This window comes from Phocoena sinus, chromosome 1 (assembly GCF_008692025.1).
Source record: "Phocoena sinus isolate mPhoSin1 chromosome 1, mPhoSin1.pri, whole genome shotgun sequence".
Taxonomy (NCBI): Eukaryota; Metazoa; Chordata; class Mammalia; order Artiodactyla; family Phocoenidae; genus Phocoena; species Phocoena sinus.
The window spans coordinates 157945308-157964120 of NC_045763.1; the positions used below are offsets into that span (position 1 = coordinate 157945308).

Consider the following 18813-nt stretch of genomic DNA (forward strand, 5'->3'; position numbering starts at 1 on the left):
TCAGTTTCTTCATCTATATATTGGAGCTAACAATAGCCACTTTGCAGTTTGGTATAAAGATCAAATATAATATATGTAAAGCACCTGGCTCATAATAGCCACCTACTAAATGGAATCAATATTTGCTCTCTTTTTCTAGATGGAGAAGCTCAAGCTGAGAGATACTAATGTATTTGCTCAAAGTGCCATATTGAGTAAGTTGGTAGAGTTCAAACTTGAATCATGATCTTTTGATTCCAAACTCCTTTCCTTTTTTGTGCAGTATTTTTTTGTGTGTGAAAAACACAGTCCCTTATATTTACTATAAATGTGTCACTCCTAATTTCTATATAGTGATGAATTACCCAGGAAAAATAATCTCAGCAATCGCACACATAACAGCAGTTAACCTTCCAGTGGAGATAGTTTTCTTGGCATCCATCTCCCCATTTCTATCCCATCCCCAGACACCCCAGGCCTACTCTGTTTCAAAATCAATTGTTCATATAACTGAGGGGAAAAGAAAATATTTAAATACTCCCTCTATCATTATTTTTTAAAGTAAACATGGAGTCCCGTGGCAGGGGCAGGAGGAATGTTTATAAATTTGATCACTTTCTCTATTGAAGAGAAGAAAGGTAGTCAGAAAATGACACCAAAATATTAAAAAGTGAGTATATTTATAAAGAATTAATCATTCATTTATTTTCTAAGCCAGAGATCAGCAAACTATTTCTGTAAAGGACCAGAGAGTAAAATATTTTAGGCTTCCTGGGCCACGAGTAGTCTCTGTCACGTAGTCTTTGTTTTGTTTTTCTTTACAACCCTTTAAAAAGACAAAAACCATTCTTAGCTAGAAGCCCAACAAAATGAGTGAAAAGATTTGGACCTTGGGCTATAATTTGCTCCTGCACTATGCAACCAACTCATCTTTCTAATATTTCTTTTCTTACATCTGTATATTGTTTTAGAGTTCACAAGATTCACCTCACACATGTTTTCTTACCTGAAACAAACCTGGGAAGTAGTTGTTATTATCATCTTCCTTTCCAGGTGGAAAGCTAAGGCTCAGAAAGATAAAGTTGCCAACTGAAGGTCAGATAGTAAATTAATCATTCATTCATTGATATGAATGATAGTAAATTCATTCATTCAACAAATATTTATTGATTGCTACCATGTGTCATGTTCTCCACCATATGCTGGGAGTAAAATAGCCAAGTAAATATAATTCCTAGTCTAATGGAGTTTACAGCCTTATAGGGAAGATAGATATTGACAAGAGAATTTCACAGATATCTAATTAATTGCAGTAATGATTAGTTATATGAAAGGGAAATATACTTTGTGGTATAAGCACATTTAATAAGGCGACTTACCCTGATCCAGAAGAAGTTTCAATGAAAAAATGACACTTGAAATGAATTTGTGAGTGACAATATAGGGATTATTAGTCCTAGGGCAGGAGCTGGCAAATTGCACCCCAGCCCAAGCCCATATTGTGTGACTCAAGAACATAGTCATGCTCATTTGTTTACATGTTATCTGTGGCTCCTTTCACCCTACAATGAGTAGGTGAGTCAAAGACTGGCCTGTTGGCTCACAAAGCCTAAAATATTTACTATCTCGCCCTCTCCTAAAAAAGTTTGCCAGCTCCTCTTCTAGAGAAAAGAAAACTGTAAATTGAAGGTCCTGAGATAGGACTTTTAAAGAAGGAAAGAAACTGTGTTTAACATAAAGAATAATGGAAAAAATAGCATGTGATGAGGTTGGAGAGGCAGGTGAGGGCCGGATAAAGACAAGGCCTTTAAGTTTTTATTGTAGACCTTTCACTTTATCCTTTTACTAAAAAGAAGATATTAAAAGATTTTTTAAAAAACAAAGGAGAATTATGTGATCAAATTTGCATTTTAAAAATAGCATTCCAGCTCCAGAGTTGATAATGGATTGGAGCAGAGCCATGGTGTTTACACAAGACCAGTTAGGGAGCTAGTAGAGCAGTTAGTCAAGTGATGATGATGGCTTAGATTGAACTGATAATAATGATGCTAGAAGTAAACAGATTGGTGAAATATATAGGAGGTGAAATCAACAGGACTTAATGACTGATTGGCTATGTTGGGTAGAGAATAGTGCATATCCATATTTCTGACATGAGCAATACGTACATAGTGGTAGTACTTAGTGAGAATAGAAAATACACAAAATAAGGAGGTTTGTGGTCGAGATGGCCTGGGTTTGGGATAAGATCAAGTGTTAGGTTTCGACCCTGTTGAATTTAATGTTCAAGAGCATTGTACAAGTGGGTATGTTGAATAAGCATGGAGACACAAGGGACTAAGCTCAGGAGTGAGGACTGGGCTGGAGATAGAAATCCCCACTGGCTTACAGAGAATATTAGAAACCTTGGGAGTAAGTGTGGTCACCTAGAGAAATAAAGTGAGAAGGAAGATGGGCTTACTGAATCCTAAAGAACATCAAAAGTTTTAAAGGTAAGGTAACCTGAGAAATAAGTAGAAACTGAAAAGCCTTGTTATCATGCATGCCGACAGATGGAAATACTTCAGGAAAGAGGAGGTGATCTACCAGATGCTGCTGAGTGATTAAATAAGACTGAAAAGTATCCATTGGACTTAGTGACATGGACAGCACTGGTTATGTTAACAAAAATATTTGTACTGGAAGAGTGGGTACAGAAATCATATAATATGGATTGAAAACAGTGTGAGTTGAAAAATTGAAATAGCAAATTTAAACCACTTTTTCACAAGATTTGGGTGCACAGAAAAGAGGGAAGCAAGAGAAAGCAAGTGACAGACCAACCAACTGGTGGTAGGTAGATGTATTGGGAGGGGCATTTTGGAAAAGACAGTTTTTTGAGTTGCAGTAGATGTGAACTTATTAAATTCTGATTGTCAAGATTATTAAAGTTTTAAAGTCAGGAAAGTTACATTTTCCAGCTGGTAGTTTGGAACCCTTGGTGTCCACAAAGGCAGACCAGGGAATTCAGGCTAAAGATAGCAATGGTATTTCTTTCTAGTTATATTTTAAAATAAGTATTGATTCATATATTTCTCCCTAGAAAGTAGAACCACGTGAGAACTCCACAGTGTATACACAGGGAGCAAGCCCTCGAGCTAGTGGAAATGGGCTGAACGCACTCATGTGTTCTCATGTGATTTAGTATTATGTCACCAACCCCCAGAAATCCTGGTTGTTTTTTTGGTTATACACTTTCACATTTTTAAAAAATTTCTTATGGTAGTGTATTGTTTAAATTATATACATAAAAACCATTGAATGGGGACTTCCCTGGTGACAGTGGTTAAGAATCCGCCTGTCAATGCAGGAGACACGGGTTTGATCCCTGGGCCGGGAAGATCCCACATAGTGTGGAGCAACTAAGCCCGTGCGCCACAACTACTGAGCCTGCACTCTAGAGCCCATGAGCACTGAGCCCGTGTACCACAACTACTGAAGCCCGTGTGCCTAGAACCCATACTCCACAACAAGAGAAGCCCATGCACAGCAATGAAGAGTAGCCCTGGCTCACTGCAACTAGAGGAAAGCCCACGAACAGCAACGAAGACCCAACACAGCCAAAAGAAAAAAAAAAAAAGATAATAATAATTAATAAATAAATAATTTAAAAAAACGTTGAATGATGACATGAAGCTGCTGACTGAAATGTAACAAACTAATTATTAATTTAGAACTGGTAATTCTTTTATAAACTGCCTCACAATGATCTTTAATGAATCTGTAAGCTGTATTTTTCTAATAGAAATTTTATTCCTTGAAAACTAGGGTTAAAAATAAGAAGTAAAATATTGATTTTTATCTAATTCAACATTAAATTTTGGAGAACTGTTCATTATTTTCTGAGAAGTGCTTGAAAAAAACAAAATATTGGCAAATAGAATCCAACAGCATTTAAAAAGAATTACACACCACAATCAAGTAGGATTTATTCTAAGTATGCAAGTCTGGTTCATTATTTGAAAATTAAATGTAATCTATCACATCAATAAGCTAAAAAAGAAAAATCACATGATCACATTAATAGATTCAGAAAAAGCTTTTGACAAAATCCAAACACATTCATGATTTTAAAAAACTCTCAGTAAACTAGAAATAGAGGGAAACTTTCTCAACTTGATAAAGAATATCTTAAAAAAAAACCCTACAGGTAACATTATACTTAATGGTGAGAAACTCAAAGCTTTCCCCATTGATCAGGTGTAAGTCAAGTTTACTCCCTTTTACCCATCCTTTTCAACATCATACTGGAAGTAATGCAATAAGACAAGAAAAGGAAATAAAAGGTATAAAGACTGGGAGGGAAGAGGAATAAAAACCTTTCTTGATTGCAAGATGACATGATCATCTATGTAGAAAATCTGAAAGAATTGATGAAAAATTCTTGGAACTAAAAAGCAATTATGGCAGGTTGCAAGGTACAAGGTTAATATCTGAAAGTTATTTGCTTTCCTATATACCAGCAATGAACAAGTGGAATTTGAAATTAAAAACACAATACCGTTTACATTAGCCCCCCTAAAATGAAAAGTTTTGGTATAAATCTAACAAATTATGTACAAAATCTAGATGTGGAAAACTATAAAACTCTGATGAATAAAATTAAAGAAGAACTAATAAATAGAGAGATATTCAGGTTAATGGATAAGAAGACTCAGTATCAAAGGAGGTCAAGATGGTGGAGGAGTAGGAGGATGTGGAGTTCATCTCTCCCCACAGATGCATCAAGAATACATCTACAGGACTTCCCTGGTGGTGCAGTGGTTGAGAGTCCACCTGCCAATGCAGGGGACACAGGTTCGTGCCCCAGCCTGGGAAGATCCCACATGCCGCGGAGCGGCTGGGCCTGTGAGCCATGGCCACTGAGCCTGCTCATCTGGAGCCTGGGCTCTGCAATGGAGAGGCCACAGCAGTGAGAGGCCCACATACCGCAAAAAAAAAAAAAAAAATACATGTACAAATGGAACAAGTCTCACAGAGCACTGGCTGAACACTGGCAGAGGACCTTGGACACCAAAAAGGACAAGAAAGATCCCCCATAACCTGGTAGGATGAAAGAAAGAAGAAGGGGGAAAGAAGAGGAGAGGAAGCCGGATGTGAATGGCAGCCCTGGGGGGGAGCTTGAGGAGAGGAGAGGTTCCTGCATCTGGAGAAGCCCCCTCACTGGTGGGGAGATTGGTTGGGACAGAAGGGGAGCTTCGGGGCTATCAGAAGAGAGTGCAGCAACTGTTCTGTGGCAGGTAAGACAGAGTGAGACCTACACAGACGGTTCGTGCCACAGCCCTGTGTGCCCCTGCCCTAGATGTGTCCCTGGTGAGGATGGGGGCTGCGTACTGGAATGTGGTGTTTGGAGAGCAGACCTGGGTAGAGGACTGCTGTTGGCTATAAGGAGACAGCCTGAGGGGACAGGAGTGAGGACATTGCAACCAGGAATGCCTGTGGAGGAAACCCAGGCTGCCATAGAAGCAAAGCACCATTGTTAAGTGATGTGTAAGGGGCAGAGCTGCCATTGCAGGCTCTCTCCCCATGTGCCATCCCTGCCTCCCTGGGCACTAGGAAGGGCCCCTGCTGGGGCCAGTCCTCTCGAGCCAGCAGCCGGGTGCAAGGAGCGGCCCCTGCCAGGGCTAGCCTCTTGTGCAGGGGGCCAGGCACTAGGAGGGGCCCCCACCAGGGCCGGGTTCTATCACACTGGCAGCCAGGCACTAGGCAACCCCTCTGGGGCCTGCTCTCTCCTGCCTGTGGCTGGGTGCTAGGAGCCCCCCCACACACACACAAGGTCTCTTGTGCCCGCGACGGCTGGCTCCCTCACATGCCTTGTCACCACCGGGGCCAGCTTCCCCACATGCCTCATCAACACTAGGGCTGGCTCGCCCACGCCTGTGGCTGGGTATTAGGAAGAGCCCCCACTGGGGCCGACTCTCTTGTGCCTGTGGCCACCAGCTCCCCCTAATGCCTGTTGCTGCCAGGGGTTCTGTGACCCCAGCCACCGTGCTGCTGCCACAACCCCTCCTTGCCGGGGGGTGGACTCCTGTGCTCCAGGGCAGCCTTGACAGCAGACCCCTATGGGTGGCCCACAAGCAGAGGTGGGACTGAATCCACAACGGAGCCTTAGGGGCCATGCAACTAAGAAAGAAAAGCTGAAACCTCTCCACACAGCTGTTCAAACCATGAATTGACAATGCTGTGACTGGCTTTGTAAACTCAGTGCCTACAGAACATCTGAATGAACACCCAGTGCTCCTGAAACCAAGATGGGCCTAGCTTTAGCAGCTGTAGATTTTGTCGGCACATACACATGGGGGTTGGGCCAGACTAGAGTCAGAGCTGCCCCCATAGCACCCATAGTGGGTCCAACCCATGATTACTGCAATCCTGGGACCTGACTTAAGTGGATCTATGCTGGTGGCCTGGTGAAAACAACGTCTGAGAGACACCAGGGCCAACTGCCGGCATACCCACAGTTAAGGTGGGGCCTAGAGCAGTGCCAACAACAGTGTAAGAGAGCTCGCACAACAGGTGAAAAGTGACATAACAGAGGACAGCCACAGGTGAACAGGTCCAGAGGAGGAATACTCAGAGGCTTCCCTCCCAGTGGGAGTACTCCAATCCTACCTACCTCACACCACAGATCAGAAATACAGCTAAGAAACAGATCCGAGGGCCTCTACTCCAACAACTAGGGAGCAGACCCCATGTTGTCACTGACAGGGCAGTGACAACCACAGAGCAAAGGGGAGGCCCTGCTCAATATCCAGTGCTGGCTCTGTTCACCACAACATCAGTCACACCTCCTGTAAAGGCGATAATGGCCAGGATACACTGAGGAAGAGGTGGCAAACATCTGTACTAAAAACAACCCTCACACCAAAAAATATTAAACCCATGCAGGCTACATAGGGACATTCCCACATAAAATAGCCCTCCAAGACAGTCTGAGGGTCTGGAATTTGGTAGAAGAACCCCCAGACCATTTAGCCATGAAGGCCAGCAGGGCTTGAGTGCAGGAACTCCATAGGGCTGGGAGAAACAGAGACTAAACCCTTGGATGGCACACAGAAGGTCTCACATGCACTGCGACCCGGCACAAAGCAGTACCTCAATAGCAACCTGGGCTACACCTACCTAGAGGTCTCAGAGGGTGTCCTGGGGAGGTGAAGGTCGACTATCGCTCACCACGAGGGCAAGAACACTGGTAGCAGAAGCCCCAGGGAATATTGATTGGAGTGAGATCTTCTGGAGGTCCATATTTTGGCACCAAGACCCAGCCCCACCCAACAACCTGTGGCTCCAAAGCTGGAAAACCTCAGGCCAAACAACCACCAAGATAGGAATACAGCCCCACCCATCAGAAGACAGGCTGCCTAAAGTTGTACTGAGCTCACATCCACCTCAAAACACACCCCTTGATGTGGCCCTGCCCATCAGAAGGACAAGATCCAGCTGCACCCATGAGAGGGCAGGCACCAGTCTCTTCCACCAGGAAGGCTGCACAAGCCCCTGGATCAAACTCGCCCACCAGGGAGCAGACACCAGAAGCAAGAGAACTACAATCCTGCAGCCTGTGGAAAGGACACCACAAATACAGAAAGTTAGACAAAATGAGATGACAGAGAAATATGTTACAAAAGAAGGAACAAGATAAAAACCCACAAGAACAACTAAATGAAGAGGAGATAGGCAATCTACCTGAAAAAGAATTCAGAGTAATGATAGTAAAGATGATCCAGAATCTTGTTAAAAGAGTGGAGGGATAGATCAAGAAGATAGATACAAGAAATGTTTAACAAGGAGCTAGAAGATTTAAAGTACAAACAAACAGATGAACAATACAATAACTGAAGTGAAAAATGCAGTAGAAGGAATCAATAGCAGAATAACTGAGGCAGGAGAATGAATTAGTGAGGTGGAAGACATAGTGGTGGAAATCACTGCCACAGAACAGAATAAAGAAAAAGGAATGAAAAGAAATGAGGACAGTCTCAGAGATCTCCGGGATAATAATAAGCACACCAACATTCTCATTATAGGGGTACCAGAAGGAGAAGAGAAAGAAAGAGCCTGAGAAAATAATTGAAGATATTTTAGCCAGAAACTTCCCTAACATGAGAAAGGAAACACTCACTAAGTCCAGGAAGCACAGAGAATCCCACACTGGATGAACCCAAGGAGGAACATGCCAAGACACATATTAATCAAACTGGCAAAAATTAAAGACAAAGGAAAACTGTTAAAAGCAACCAGGGAAAAGCAACAAATAACATATGAGGGAATCCTGATTATTATTATCAGCTGATTTTTCAGCAGAAACTCTGCAGGCCAGAAAGAGAGTGGCATGATATATTTCAAGTGATGAAAGGGAAAAACCTACAATCAAGAATACCCAGCAAGGCTCTCATTCAGAATCGACAGAGAAAACCAAAGCTTTACAGACAAGCAAAAGCTAAGAGAATTCAGCACCATGAAATCAGTTTTACAACAAATGCTAAAGGAACTTTCGTAGGCGGGAAAGAGACTAGCAAATTAAAACAACCTTGTACATATATAGACTGCTAAATTAAAACCTCATGGGAATAGCAAACCCAAAAACTACAATAGATACACAAACAAGAAAGAAAAAGCAACCCAAACACAACACTAAGGATGATCATCAAACCACAAGAGAAGGCAACAAAAAAGTAAGGGAAGAAAAAATAAAACCCAAAACAGTTAAGAAAATGGCAGTAGGATTATACATATTGATAATTACCTTAAATGCAAATGGATTAAATGCTCCATCCAAAAGACATAGACTGGCTGAATGGATATGCTCTCTACAGAGACCCACTTCAGACCTAGGGACACATACAGACTGAAAGTGAGGGGATGGAAAAAGATATTCCATGCAAATGGAAATCAAAAGAAAGCTGAAGTAGCAATACTCATATCAGACAAAATAGACTTTAAAATAAAGACTGTTGTAAGAGATAAGGAAGGACACTACATAATGATCAAGGGATCAATCCAAGAAGGTATAAAACTTGTAAATTATATGCACCAAATGTAGGAGCACCTCAATTTATAAGCCAAATGCTAACATCCATCAAAGGGGAAATTGACAATAACACAATAATAGTGGGGGATTTTAACACCCCACTTACACCAATGGACAGATCATCCAGACAGAAAATTAATAAGGAAACATAAGCCTTAAGTGGCACATTAGACCAGATAGACTTAGCTGATATCTATAGGACATTCCATCCAAAAGCAGCAGAATACACTTTCTTCTCAAGTACCCGTGGAACATTCTCTAGGATAGATCACATCTTGGGCCAAAAATCAAGCCTATGTAAATTTAAGAAGATTGAAATCATATCAAGCATCTTTTCAAACTACAGACTATGAGATTATAAATCAATTACAGGAAAAAAACTGTTAAAAACACAAACACATGGAGACTAAATAATATGTTACTAAATAACCAAAGGATCACTGAAGAAATCAAAGAGGAAATCAAAAAATAAATACTTAGAGACAAATGACAATAAAAACACCACAATCCAAAACCTATGGGATGCAGCAAAAGCAGTTCTAAGAGGGAAGTTTACAGCAATACAATCTTACCTCAGGAAACAAGAAAAATCTCAAGTAAACAACCTAACCTTACACCTAAAGCAACTAGAGATAGAAAAACAAACAAAACCAAAAAACAAACAAAATCATAAAGATCACAGCAGAAATAAATGAAATAGAGGTGAAGAAAACAATAGCAAAGATGGATGAAACTAAAAGTTGGTTCTTTGAGAAGATAAACAAAATTGATAAATCTTTAGCCAGACTCATAAAGCAAAAAAGGGAGAGGACTCAAATCAATAAAATTAGAAATGAAAAAGGATCCATTACAATAGACAGAACAGAAATACAAAGGATCATAAGAGACTACTACAAGCAACTATATGCCAATAAAATGGACAACCAAGAAGAAATGGACAAATTCCTAGAAAGGTATAACCTTCTAAGACTGAACAAGGAAGAAATAGAAAGTACGAACAGAACAATCACATGTACTGAAATTGAAACTGATTAAAAATCTTCCAACAAACAAAAGTCCAGATGGCTTCACAGGTGAGTTCTGTCAAACATTTAGAGAAGAGTTAACACCTATCCTTCTCAAACTCTTCCCAAAAATTGCAGAGGGAGGAACACTCCCAAGTTCATTCTACAAGGCCACCATCACCATGATACCAAAACCAGACAAAGATATCACAAAAAAAGAAAATTACAGGCCAATATCATTGATAAATATAGATGTAAAAATCCTCAACAAAATACTAGCAAACTGAATCCAACAACACATTAAAAGGATCATACACCATGATCAAGTGGAATTTATCCCAGGGATGCAAGGATTTTTCAATATCTGCAAATCAATCAGTGTGATACACCACATTAACAAACTGAAGAATAAAAACCATATGATTATCTCAATAGATGCAGAAAAAGCTTGTGACAAAATTCAACACCCATTTATGATAAAAACTCTCCAGAAGTTTTTATCAGAGGGCATAGCAGGCATAGAGGGAACCTACTTCAACATAATAAAGGCCATATATGACAAACCCACAGCAAACATCATCCTCGACGGTGAAAAATTGAAAGCATTTCCTCTAAGATCAGGAAGAAGACAAGGATGTCCACCCTAGCCATTTTCATTCAACATAGTTTTGAAAGCCCAAGCCATGGCAATCAGAGAAGAAAAAGAGATAAAAGGAATTCAAATTGGAAAAGAAGTAAAACTGTCACTGTTTGCAGATGACATGATACATAGAAAATGCTAAATATGCTACTAGAAAACTATTAGAGCTCATCAATGAATTTGGTAAATTTTCAGGATACAAAATAAATACACAGAAATCTCTTGCATTCCTATACACTAACAATGAAAGATCAGAAAGAGAAATTAAGGAAACAATCCCATTTACCATCACATCAAGAAGAATAAAATACCTAAGAATAAACCTACCTAAGGAGGCAAAAGACCTGTACTCAGAAAACTATAAGACACTGATGAAAGAAATCAAAGATGACACAAACAGATGGAGAGCCATACCTTGTTCTTGGATTGGAAGAATCAATATTGTCAAAATGACTATACTACCCAAAGTAATCTACAGATTCAATGCAATCCCTATCAAATTACCGATAGCATTTTTCACAATCAGAACAGAAAATTTTGCAATTTGTATGGAAACACAAAAGACCCCGTATAGCCAAGGCAATCTTGAGAAAGAAAAACAGAGCTGGAGAAATCAGACTCCCTGACTTCAGACTATACTACAAAGTTACAGTAATCAAAACAGTATGGTACTGGCACAAAAAAACAGACATATAGATCAATGGAAAAGGATAGAAAGTCTAGAGATAAACCCACATGCCTACGGTCACCTAATCTATGACAAAGGAGGAAAGAATATACAATGGAGAAAAGACAGTCTCTTCAATATGTGATGCTGGGAAAATTGGACAGCTACCTGTAAAGAATGAAATTTAAATGCTGCCTAACACCATACACAAAAATAAACTCAAAATGGATTAAAGATCTAAATGTAGGACCAGATACTATAAAACTCTTAGAGGAAAACATAGGCAGAACACTCTCTGACATAAATCACAGCAAGATCTTTTCTGATCCACCCCCTAGAGTAATGGAAGTAAGAACAAAAATAAACAAATGGGACTAATTAAACTTAAAAGCTTTTGCACAGCAAAGGAAACCATAAACAAAACAAAAATACAACCCACAGAATGGGAGAAAATGTTTGCAAATGAAGCAACCGACAAGGGATTCATCTACAAAAAACAAACAGCTTCTGCAGCTCTATATCAAAAAAACAAACAACCCAACCCCAAAATGGAGAAGATCTAAATAGACATTTCTCCAAAGAAGAAATACAGATGGCCAAGAGGCACATGAAAAGATGCTCAGCATCACTAATTATTAGAGAAATGCAAATCAAAACTACAGTGAGGTATCAGCTCGCACCAGTTAGAACGACCATCATCAAAAAATCTCAAATAATAAATGCTGGAGAGGGTGTGGAGAAAAGGGAACCTTCCTATACTCTTGGTGGGAATGTAAATTGATACAGCCACTATGGAGAAAAGTATGGAGATTCATTAAAAAACTAAAAATAGAGCTACATATGATCCACCAATCCCACTCCTGGGCATGCATCCAGTGAAAATCATAATTAAAAAGGATACATGGGGCTTCCCTGGTGGCGCAGTGGTTGAGAGTCCGCCTGCTGATGCAGGGGACACAGGTTCGTGCCCCGGTCCGGGAAGATCCCACATGCCGCAGAGCGGCTAGGCCTGTGAGCCATGGCTGCTGAGCCTGCGCGTCCAGAGCCTGTGTTCCGCGACGGGAGAGGCCAGAACAGTGAGAGGCCCGCATACCGCAAAAAAAAAAAGGATACATGCACTCTAATGTTCATTGCAGCACTATTTACAACAGCCAGGATATGGAAGCAGCCTAAATGTCCATTGATGGAGGAATGGATAAAGAATATGTGGTACATATATACAATGGAATATTACTCAGCCATAAAAAATGAAATAATGCCACTTGCAGTGACATGGATGGACCTAGAGCTTGTCATACTGAGTGAAGTAAGTCAGACAGAGAAAGACAAATATCGTATGATATCACTTATATGTGGAATCTAAAGAAATGGTACAAATGAACTTATCTACAAAACAGAAATAAAGTCACAGATATAGAAAACAAACTTGTAGTTACCACAGGAGAAAGCAGGGAGAGGGATAAATTGGGAGGTTGGGATTGACATGTACACACTACTATATATAAAATAGGTAACTAATAAGAGCCTACTGAATAGCACAGGGAACTCTCTTCAATACTCTGTAATGACCTATGTGGGAATAGGATCTAAAACAGAGTGGAGGAAAAAGAAAAAATAAAGAAGTCTCAATATCGTCAAGATATCAGTTCTTCCCAATTTGATCTGTATATTAATACAAGTGCAATCAAAATCCCAGCAAGGTATTTTGTGGATGGGGACAAGCTGCTTCTAAAGTTTCTGTATGGGGAGGCAAAAGACCCAAAATAGCCAAAACAATTTCAATATAATGAAGAACAACGTTGGAGGACTGGATACTACCTGACTTCCAACTTACTATAAACCTACAGCAATTAAGACAGTGTAGTATTTAAGAAAGAACAAACAAATATATCTATGAAACAGAATAGAGAGCCCAGAAATAAACCCACATAAACATAGTCAACCAACCTTTGACAAAGTAGCAAAGGCAGTACAGTGGAGCAAAGAAAATCCTTTCAAAATATAATGCTGGAACAACTGGACATCCAGATAGAGAAAAATGAATGTAGACACAGATCTTACACCTTACATGAGATTAACTCAATATGGATCACAGACCTAAATGTAAAGTGCAAAATTATAAAACTCCTAGAAGATAACCTTGATGAACTTGGGAATGGTGATGACCTTTTAGTTATATCAAAAGCATGATACATGAAAGAAATAATTGGTAAGATGGACTTCATTAAAATTCACAACTTCTGCTTTGAGAAGGACAATGTCAAGAGAATTAGAAGACAAGCCACATACTAAGAGAAAATATTTGCAAAAGGCATATCTGATAAAGGACTGTTACCCAAAATATACAAAGAGCACTTAAAGTTCAAGAACAAGAAAACAAACAACCCAATTAAAAAATGGACCAAAGTCCTTGACAGATACCAAAGAAGAGATACAGATGGCAAATAAGCATATGAAAAATCCTCCATGTCATATGTCATCAGGGAAATGCAAGTTAAAACGGCAATGAGATACCACTACCCACCTATTTGAATGGCAAAAGTCTGGAACACTGACACCACCAAATGCTGATAAGTCTTTGTAGCAAAAGGAACTTTAATTCATTGCTGGTAGGGATGCAAAATGGTACAGTCACTCTGGAAGTCAGTTTGGCAGTTTCTTGTAAAACCAAACATACAATCCAGCAATGGTGCTCCTTGGTATTTACCAAAGGGAGTTTAAAAGTTATGTCCACCACAAAACCTGCACATGGATGTCTACAGCAACTTTATTCATAATTGCCAAGACTTGGAAGAAACCAAGATGCCCTTCAGTAGGTGAATGGATAAATAAAGTGTGATACATCCAGACAATGGAATATTCTTCAGCACTAAAAGGAAATGAGCTATCAGGTCATGGAAAGACCTGGAGGAAACTCAAATGCATGTTACTAAGTGAAAGAAGCAAATCTGAAAAAATTATATACTGTATGATTTCCAACTATGTGATATTCTCAAAAAGGCAAAAATATGGAGACAAAAAAAGATCAGCGGTTGCCAGGGGTTAGGGGTTGGGTGAATAGGTGGAGCACAGAGATATTTTGTAGGGCAGTGAAACTTCTCTGTATGATACTATAAATGGATACATGTCATTATGCGTTTGTCCAAACCCATGGAATGTACAACACCAAGAGTGAACCCTAATGTAAACTGTGGACTTTGGGTGATTATGATGTGCCAGTGTGGGTTCATCAGTTGTAACAAATGCACCACTCTAGTGCAGGATGTTGCTTAACGGGGGAGGTTATGAACGTGTGGGAAATGTGTATGAGAAGTGTCTGTATCTTCCCCTCAGTTTCGCTCTGAATCTTTAATTGCTCTAAAAAATAGTCAATAACAAAATGAGGAATCTATAAAAGTAACAGTGGAATTTTACATTAAAAAGTAAGAATTCAAAAAAATATCATGAAGCTCTTTTATAGGTTTTTGTTCTATACATGGATTTAATTTCAAATATACATTTTAGAACACATTTTTTAAAAACTTTATTGGCCAGTTTTGTCTTTTTTCTTACATAATTAATTCAGTAAGAATTTAATTTATGAAATGAATAGCTGTCATTTGTTACATAGGAAAGTTACATTTATTTAGTTTTTTATTTTGAAGTAATTTTAGACTTATAAAAAGATGCAAAAATAATTGAGAGTGCCTATATACCCTTCATCCAGTTGCCCACAATGTCAGCCTCTTACAAAACCACAATACAGTTATCTGACCCAGAAAATTAGTATTGATGCAATACTAGAAACTAATCTGTAGACCCTATGGGGATTTCACCAGTTTTTCCCCTAATATTCTAATTCTGGTCTAAGACCCTATGCTGCATTTAGTTCTCATGTCTCTTTAGTGGTCTTTAGACCCTTAATAATTTCCCTTGAGTGGAGAAACCTGATTTGTGACAGTTCCTCAGTATTTCTCCATCATCCACAAACTTGACACTTAAAAAAAATTTTTTTTTCTATTCCTTTTTTTTTTGGCCACGCCATGTGGCTTGTGGGATCCCAGTTCCCTGACCAGGGATCGAACCGGGGCCCTTGGCAGTAAAAGCATGGAGTCCCAACCACTGGACCTCCAGGGAATTCCCAGAGTTGGCAGTTTTGATGAGAACCGCTCGATTATTTTACATAATGGTCCTCAGTGTGCGTTTGTCTGATTTTTCCTCATGATTAGATTGAGGCTGTATATTTGGGGCAGGAATCCCAAGTGTCATTCTTGGTGCATTGTGTTGAGGGGTACATGCTGTCAGTTTGTCCTGTCACTGGCAGTGTGGACTTGGACCACTAGGTCAAGGTGGGATCTGCCAGGTCTCTCTGCTCAAAAGAAATCATTAAGTGTCTTATGGAGAGGTACTTAGAGACTTTGCAAATACTCATCATATTTTTTAATAGACTTTGTTTTCTAGAGTAGTTTTAGGTTCAAGAACTTTTAAAATGAATTTTATATTATAATCCTTAAATATATACTTATTTCAAATAAAATGTTTTTACTTAAAATTCTCCTCTTAATCATATTACGTAAAATAATGAAATAATTTAATAAATTTCTAAGGGGTTTCGTAAAACTGTGTATTTCTGTGAAGGGGATTTTTAGAATCAAAATAAATCTGGAGAAGCTGAGGTAGACACAGAGACAATGTTATGTGTCCTGAGAGTAGAAGAGGGTTGGGACAACAAGCATTGAGCAGGAATTAATCTTGGACTGGAAAGAGTTATTTCATACATTGCTACAGCTGTGGTTGAAAAGAGCGTATGAGCTGATGAATGCAGGTTTATGGATATGGTGCTGGTAAAGGAAGCTGAGGCCTCAATTTGTTTGTTCTATATTTATGAGGCAACTATTTTGTACCAGTCACTGTACTCGGCCAGGGGACACAAAAATAAGTGTCTTCACCTCTGCCTCATTCCTGTGGTTGCAAGCTCCCTCTCTATTGGGGCTGGTCAAGGCACTATGAGCCCAGAGTCCAGAGCAGCTGTGACACCACCTGCCATCTCGGGGAGGTGCCTTCTGGCTGCTCTGTGCATCCTGAAACCCCAGAGGCAAAAAGGAAGGATGTCCTGGGGGACCAGCCATCCTTGGCAGCTGGGGTAGGAGTTGGTTGCCTGGAGGATTTTTTGTTGTTGTTGTTGTTTTATCTCCTATTCTCTCTGTTTTGCACAAACCAAAAGTCTGTTGATAAACTTCCCCTATTCCTGAGGAAATTTCTTGAGTTGATCATTCCTCGTTAAGAAGCGTAATCAAAATATAGACCAAAGCTCCCTGGGTACTGATGGCCAAGAAACTGACCCAAAATTATAGGTCATTTCTGCAGTTCTTATGGGCAGTTTTTAAATCTATTAAGCAAATGTTTTAAAAGTACTGAAATTTGGGTTTTATAAGCCAAAACAACTTACTGAGAATGCCAGTGCAGTATTTCACTGGCCTCCACACCTTGCAGAACTCCTGTGATATTGCACAAGCACCAGTAGTTTAACTTCTGATGATTTGGGGGAAGGACATTTAGTTCATATTGCATTATTAGTGTTGCACTGAGGTCATCTTGGTCTTCAAATACTGATATTATTAGCTTTAACTATCAAATGCTCTCACTTTAGCTTCACGGTAATTAATTTCATTTGTTGTGAGTTGTTTTGCTGACCTATAGTGCAATACTACGTATTTACATCAGCAGTGTATTATTTTCTCAATAACTATGTTTCAAGTCCTGTATGAATTGTAATTCAGAAGTGAATCATCCAGCATCTCTTTTGCTAAAGCAAATATATGTATAATCCTCACCTCCTATCTGTCCATCACCACCACCAGTTTTCTTTAGAGAGGTACTCCTTTGGTGATGAGCTGCTTGGGAACCTGTGTTTCTAAATAACTGACAACATACTTTTAAAAGTAAATTAGCATAATTGCTGTGTTATTTTAGATTTATATGCCGTTATTTTCTAATATCAAATTGTAGGAACTGGTATATAATCCATATGTTGCTAGGAAAGAAGCTCATTTCAACTTTTTTGAAATGTTTCTTGGTTATCACTAGCTTTCATTTTGCTGGACCATGGATTAGGTAGGCTGCCTCCCCTAAGGGGTCTAAAGACAAACAATCTGAGAGTACTGTGTAGAGGAAAAGAGGAAGCTACAAAAAACAGAAACAGCTTAGAAAACGACCCTTTCCCCCAAAATTGTACCAAATATATAAGTCAGTTGGAGTCAGTAAGCAATTTCTTTAAAATCCAATTATTCTACACATTATTGGCAAATTCCTAAGAGGACTGGAAGGCATTTTCAATTACATTTTATTGGGAAGACCTGAAATCAGATTGCTTTCCTCCCTCCCAGTAACAGAGGAAGTTCTAGCTTTAGGAGTTAGATTTTGATCCGAGAGTGAATAAGTTATATAGCTGGGACAAGGCAGACATCACCTGGGAGAAAATTAAATGGGAAATATACCCAACAGAAGAGAATGAGGAAAATGTCAGACATTTTAATATAATTCACGCTTATTCCTAGAATAGGCCCAATACCCAGGAAAAGGAAAAAGACTCCCTTTCACTTCTTCATCAAATATTTATTGAGTGCTTATTATATATAGCACAGATGTGCTTGGGTAAATCACTGGACAAGCAGACAGCCCTGCCCTTATGGAGCTTACATTCTTTAAACAGCCTTCAAGTTCTGACCTAAAACTGAAAGTAGAGAGACAGTATTGTTGACCTAAAGCAATAAAACAGCCAGTTATTTTACCAGCAAAATAGGTTAATTTGGGAACAGAAAAGAATTGCAGTTCAGGACATCTAATCTGTGGTGATCCACAGGCAAGTCCAAATGACAAAGGAGAGGAATGTGCTTTTCTAGAGAAGGATTTGGGCAGGCCTGTTATTAAACAAAGAGTTCACTGGAGGAAACTGGGAATTCAAAGTAGTGGCTTTTCATTGGCTGAGTTGTGACAGCCTCTAATTGATTGGGTTGTTGCCTGGCAAGGAGGTTTTTTTTTTTTTTTTTTCCTTCCTCTTTCTGGGTAGTAAAGTAGTAACCTTCTACCTGTTGGAGGTACAAAGTATGTCTTTTCTTCATGGGTCTGTGATTGACATGGAGTGGTAGGGCCTGATAGTTCCCCTGCTGGCCTCCCAACTCCATTTTTTTTTTTTAACATCTTTATTGGAGTATAATTGCTTTACAATGTTGTGTTAGTTTCTGCTATATAACAAAGTGAATCAACTATATGTATACCTATATCCCCATATCCCCTCCCTCTTGCATCTCCCTACCTTCTCTAGGTGGTCACAAAGCACCGAGCTGATTTCCCTGCGCTATGCAGCTGCCTCCCACTAGCTATCTATTTTACATTTGGTAGTATATATAAATCCATGCCACTCTCTCACTTCGGCCCAGATTACGCTTCCCCCCTCCCCGTGTCCTCAAGTCCA

At 39.5% G+C, this 18813-nt stretch overlaps 1 protein-coding gene across 5 annotated transcripts in view; it reads left to right on the top strand.

Moving 5' to 3' along the window:
• SDCCAG8 (SHH signaling and ciliogenesis regulator SDCCAG8) overlaps positions 1–18813 on the top strand; it is a 262756-nt gene that overhangs the window by 178234 nt on the left and 65709 nt on the right. Inside the window, exon 17 of one of the 5 annotated variants that reach the window (XM_032643531.1) lies at positions 140–3989. The exons of the other annotated variants lie outside the window; for them this stretch is intronic. Coding sequence (XP_032499422.1) covers positions 140–158 — 19 coding nt within the window. The 3' untranslated portion in view covers positions 159–3989. Of the gene's footprint in view, positions 1–139; positions 3990–18813 lie in introns of those variants that run through there. 5 annotated transcript variants of the gene reach the window in all.